At 47.6% G+C, this 5,974-nt stretch overlaps 1 protein-coding gene and 1 pseudogene across 1 annotated transcript in view; both read right to left on the bottom strand.

The window, feature by feature from the left end:
- The window catches only part of LOC107124293, a 3,124-nt pseudogene extending 1,763 nt beyond the window's left edge, over positions 1 to 1,361 (bottom strand).
- Positions 1 to 5,550, bottom strand: part of SYTL2 (synaptotagmin like 2) — an 84,348-nt gene extending 78,798 nt beyond the window's left edge. The window contains 1 exon segment of the mRNA XM_015427740.1: positions 5,248 to 5,550. Coding sequence (XP_015283226.1) covers positions 5,248 to 5,348 — 101 coding nt within the window. The 5' untranslated portion in view covers positions 5,349 to 5,550.
- Between the last annotated feature and the right edge of the window lie 424 nt (positions 5,551 to 5,974).

Here is a 5,974-nt window from a genome sequence, read left to right on the forward strand (position 1 = left end):
TTCACACATCTGCAAATATGCACTCCCCAGTCTGCACGTTCCTTTGCAGTTCTGATACAATGATACCCTCGTCTGCAAGAATCAAAACTGGACGGCAAAGTCTTTAAGCCCATGGTGTGCACCGGGGCGAATCAAATAGGGACAGAAGTGAAGCCTCCTGACTTGCATGTTCCAGCACTGCCAGACTGCAGGAATCCTCCATTTCTAACTCACATGGCCTGGGGAAAACAAGTTCCCGCTTGACAGCAATTCTCCTGCAAACCCCCTGACCTATCCCCTCAATACTGGAGCCAGAGCTTACTCGCAAGCTTTGCCCTCTGACAAATCGATGTTCCCGGTGCAGTTACGTGATTCAAAACCAAGAACGAGCACAGTGTCAGAGGCAGTATGCAGGGCATCCAAAGGACAGGCCATCAGTTAGGGTGTCCCGTACAGACAAAAGAACATCTATATCTCCTTGGCCGCCTTTTTGGCCCCAGGAGAATGCCCCAGTTGCTTTCCTCCTTTTCCACCCCTTGCAAGAAAGGTTTCGAGCAGCCTCGGTCTAGATTTTCAGACAGAGGAGGAATAGAAACAGAATCCCAGGAGAACCCAAAGCAGGGTGAGTGAATGTATTGGGAGAGCCGATTAGATTTTTTTTAAAAAAATCAAAACAAAAACAGGATTTCTACTTTAGTGAGTATGACTTCTCCTTTTTTTAAAAAAAACAAAACCCTGCTTTATAAACAAAAAGGTAAACACAGAATAACTCTACACTTCTGCTCTCTTAAGCCAAATTTGCAGCCCTCTAACCAAAGCTGTTGCATTAAAAGACTGCTTTTTTTGTGTGTGTGTAAAAGAAAGAACAGTGTTCAGGGAAGGGAGGGAAATATCCTATTTCAAGGTCAGGCAAGCCAAAAAGATCGGACATTCGCCTGCACGGAGAAATGTTCTTTGGCTCTACAGTTACAGTAATAACTGTATGCATTTCCTTTCAGGAGTGTCTGGGTGCTCTGTCGTCAAATAAATGATCTTGCTTAGAGCAGGCAAGCAGAAAATCCCATGATCCAAAAAACAGATAGTAACTGTAGTCTGAAATATATGCAAAAAAATATTTATGCCCTAAAAGCCAACATGGTGTAGTGGTTAAAAGCGGTGGACTCTAATTTGGAGAGCTACATCTGGAGAACCACTCCTACACATGAAGCCTGCTGGGGGACCTTGGGCCAGTCACAGTTCTCTCAATACTCTCTCAGCCTCACCTGCCTCACAAGGTGCCTTTTGTGGAGAGAGGAAGGGAAGATGATTGTAAACTGTTTTGAGACTCTTCAGGGTAGAGAAAAGTGGGGGGATTGGCTCCCAGAATAGTTTACCAGAAACATCTCATATTTTTAAATTAAAGACAGTTGCTGAAATGCTACTCTAAAGGCCTACTTTAAAGTCCTACTACTTCAAAGTCCTACATGGCCTAGAACCTATATACATAAGAACACAAGAGAAGCCAATGTTGGATCAGGCCAATGCCCCATCCAGTCCAACACTCTGTGTCACACAGTGGCCAAAAATACCAGGGGCCAATAGGAGGTCCACCAGCAGGGCCAGAAGTCCAGAACCCACTGTAATATCAAGGAATGTTGCCAAATTTCTCTTTATTGCATTTACAAAGCGTAAGTTCCTCCTCAATGTTCCTTGTGATGTCTCTTCTCCGTAATGCTTTTTGCTTTTGATTCTGTATGCTGTTTAATGGGTCTCTGACCGTAATAAAATGAATGAATGAATGAATGAATGAGAAGTCCAGAAGCCCTCCCAACTATCGCCCCCCCACCCAAGCACCAAGAAGACAGAGCATCGCTGCCCCAGGCAGAGTGTTCCATCCATACCTTGTGGTTAACAGCATTTTAATTTACCTGTTTATTCCCTTGTTCCAGAGACTTTGTCACTGGAGCTGGGATACTTCGTCACTGGAGTGGGACCTGCATTTTAATTTGTTGTTGTTGTTCAGTCGCACAGTCGAGTCCGACTCTTTGCGACCCCATGGACCAGCTCACGCCATTTTAATTAGGACCTCCTAATTCCATATGAATCTATCGGACCTTTACAATTACATTTAGGAGCCCTGCTTCAGGTGCCCCGCAAGCTGAGGCTACATAGGTGGCAAGCTGAGAAAGGGTCAAGATTGATGCCAGGATTATGGCATTTCTTCTCCAGGGAGATTTAGAGTTGCCAGCTCTGGGTTGGGAAAAACCTGGAGATTTGGGGGATGGAACCTGAGGGCAGGATTTGGGTAGAGGAGGCACTTCAGTGGGGGACAGCACCTTCCAAAGCGGCCATTTACTCCAGGTGAACTAATCTCTGTTGCCTGGAGACCAGTTGTAATTCCAGGAGTTCTCCAGCTACCACCTGGAGGGTTGGTATCCTAGGGAATGCCAGGCCTCCGGTGTTGCTGCCCACCGGCAACTCAGGCTGCCTATATTTTTGGGTTCAGAACCCAACATTGCTCTCTAAGTTCTAGTTCTGCATATGAATAATGGCATTCATACTCAATTCAATACACAGGCCTGTATCTTACTGCTCTCCCTAAACTGTGGGTGGGAGGAATGGAACAGCACGGGGAAGCAAAAGGGAGAAAAGAGAGTGTTGGGGGGGGGGGGAAGAAGCCAGCAACATTTGCCACTGGATCCCCCCCAACACAGAGACACACACACTCCTAGGGTTGCCAAGTCGTTTCTCAGCCGCAGTGGGGGACTCCCGTGTGGCTACTGGAGTGCGCGCGCACGCCGCGCGCACATCACCAGGAAGTGACGTGCACGTCGGGGTGGGGTTCCCCCCGGGGCCCAATCCGCCAGCGGCGGGGAACGGGCCTCTGGGGCAGGGATTTCCCCGCCCCCGGGGGGACCTAGCAAGCCTACACACTCCCACCCCCCAGTAAAACTATCTTTCATCAGCCCAATACATGGTTATGCTCTATGCCTAGTTCCAGTGAGAAAGACATGGAGATAGGCTTTTAAAAAGTTATGATTTTATTCTGATAGAAAACACAGCAAAGCAAAATCAGGCCTTCCTAACTTCAGAATGTTCCATCCGTGCATGGCTGATCTTTAAGGAAGGAGATTTTGCCATCCTCAGCAGGCAGCAAAGACCAACCTACAATCTAACAAAAACCAAGCATTTTTTCTTAGCCCTATAAGGGCAGCGAGTCAGGCGGTCACATTGATTTGCTGCTTCGGTATTGCTGTGGTTTTAAATACATAATATTTTTCTAGATATTCTTAGACATCTGGTCAGTGCTGCCAGCTCTGGCTTCAGAAATTTCTGGAGGCTTGGAGAAGGAATTCAGTTTCTCCCAGACTCTATGGTATACCATGGAGTCGCCCCACCCCTCCAAGGCAAAGAAAAGTAGGGTAGAAATCCTTAAAAATTAGTAAGTGACAGGAAAGACTGCACTACCCTAGAGAAAAGCAATTGAGTAAGCAACTGGAGAGAGAGAGAGAGAGAGAGAGTGTTTCTTGCTATTCTTTCTGCCAGAGGAGACCAAAAGAACCAAAGGAAGGGGTTTTTGCCCCCTAACAACAACCACAACCACAACATCTTGTTCTTGTAGACTCCACGGTGCCGGTGGCCATGGTGGTCAAAGGCCACGAGGCGCCAGAATATTTTTTATCATGTGCTTCTATCTTTCAGGGATCCGTACGCTGCAATTATGAAGAACCACAGAACAGTGAGTGCTTGAGGTCTGCAGGCTGCATCGATACATCTGCCATGTTTTAGCATCCCGAACCAAAGCACAGTTGGGACAATCCTGCTGTAGCCGTGTTCAAATAGGCCTGTGGGAATATTTTTTGGGGGGAAAGCCCAAAGAAGGTCCAAAACCCAATATTTGTCATACAGACCATTGAGCTCAAGGAGTGATCTTCAAGAGGTGATTATAACCCCTCTCCCTCGCTTGCCTGTTTGGGTCCTGCACGAGGCCTGTAGAGCCCAGGCTAGTATGATCTTGTCAGATCTTGGAAGCTAAGCAGGGTCAGCCCTTGCTACTACTTGGATGGGGGGCTACCAAGGAAGACCACTGTTGCTACACAGAGGCAGGCAATGGCAAAACGCCTCTGTTCGTCTGCCCTGGCCTGTACGGTCCAGGCGAGCCTGATCTCCTCAGGTCTCGGAAGCTAAGCAGCGTCGGCCCCGGTTAGTATTTGGATGGGGAATCACCAAGGAAGACAAGGGTTGCTACACAGAGACAGGCAATGATAAACCATCTCTTTATCTCTTGCTCTGAAAACCCCATAAGGGGTCACCATAAGTCGGCTGCAGCTTGATGGCACTTTCCAAAACCAGCGTGCTTGAATGGGGGGTGATTATGGGGGCTACTGCAGTAACCAATATACCAACCACCTACTGGATCTGTACTGCAAGGATCGCCCTCTGTTCTGGGAACCCACTGGGGTCAAATGGGTCCTGTGACATCCCCTTCTAAGAACTTAAGAACATAAGAGAAACCATGTTGGATCAGGCCAATGGCCCATCCAGCCCAACACTTGGTGTCACACAGTGGCCAAATCCCAGGAGCCATCAGGAGGTCCACCAGGAGGGCCAGAACTCCAGAAGCCCTCCCCCTGTTGCCCCCCAAGCACCAAGAATACAGAGCGACACTTCCCCAGACAGAGTGTTCCATCTATACCTTGTGGCTAAGAGCCACTGATGGACCTCAGCTCCATATGTTTATCCAATCTCCTCTTGAAGCTGTCTGTGCTTCTAGCTGCCACCACCTTGTGCAGCGGGGAATTCCATGTGTTAATTACTCTTTGGGTGAAGAAGTACTTTCTTCTAGAGTCATCAGGAGGCCCACCAGCAAGGCCAGAACTCCAGAAGCCCTCCCCCTGTTACCCCCCCAAAGCACCAAGAATACAGAGCGACACTGCCCCAGCGGAGTGTTCCCCCTAGAGCTTGTGGCTAGCATCCACTCACAGACATCTGCTCCATATGTTTATGCAATCCCCTCCTGAAGCTATCTGTGCTTCTAGCCACTCCCACTTCCTGCAGCAGTGAATTCCATGTATGACTTTCTCTTTGGGTGACAAAGCACTTTCTTCTAGAGCTAGCACTGTCCCTACAAGTGCAGCCGGTAAAACGTGCTATGATCTCCGCACCGAGGACTGTGTAGGTTGATCTTTCTACACAGGTAGCTCACCCCTCAATGCAACTTGTTTGAGCTGACCTCTGCAGTACGCCAGCCAAAGTCCTGGCAACACAGAATAATTTCACAGCTCTTACCTGATTCTCTCCTCTTCCATTCTCTTCAGATGGGCATCCCGCTGGAGCACTTCCAGAATCGCCTCTTGCTCCTCATCCGTGAGAAAGCTCAGGTCAATCATCTTGCCGGTCTCTTACTAGAAGGCAAAAGCACCTTCCACTTCTTCAAGGTGTGAGCACAGTACTAAGTACCACCGCAGTACGCCAGGTAAACACTTGGTTAAGAAGCCCCTGAATTCAGTTGTTTTCTCACTTTAACAAGGAGGTAGTACCCTTCTCTAGCCAAGAACTTCTTGATAGGATGCCACATTCCCGGATCTTTTGCATCACATGGACATTGCAGGCGAGTTTCCCTTCATGCTCCGACGGTTCATTGGATTAACTTCATGCTCCCGTCCAATGTGAGCATCACCTACAGACAAAGGGCAGAAGGGAGAAACAATTAAGCTGCAGCATTCTCAAGCGAGCCAGACCTGTAAGTGTTTGCATGTGGAGGAAGGAAGACCCAAAATAAATCACAAGGTATCAACTGTGTTGAAGCTGAGGCGCGTGGTGGCAGCACTCCAACCTAAGGTCATGTCCTGAATTTCTCTGTTCAAATTTATTATTACGGTTCCACACCAACAAGTATGATACAAAAAGATAGATAAAATATATCAAACAATATAATACACTAAAAGGATCAGAATCACAAAATAAATTTCAGTCTTAAAATACAGAGTTATAATTCTCATAAATAACAAAATTA

This window comes from Gekko japonicus, unplaced genomic scaffold, assembly GCF_001447785.1.
Source record: "Gekko japonicus isolate JY-2015 unplaced genomic scaffold, Gekko_japonicus_V1.1 scaffold393, whole genome shotgun sequence".
In the NCBI taxonomy this organism is placed as follows: domain Eukaryota; kingdom Metazoa; phylum Chordata; class Lepidosauria; order Squamata; family Gekkonidae; genus Gekko; species Gekko japonicus.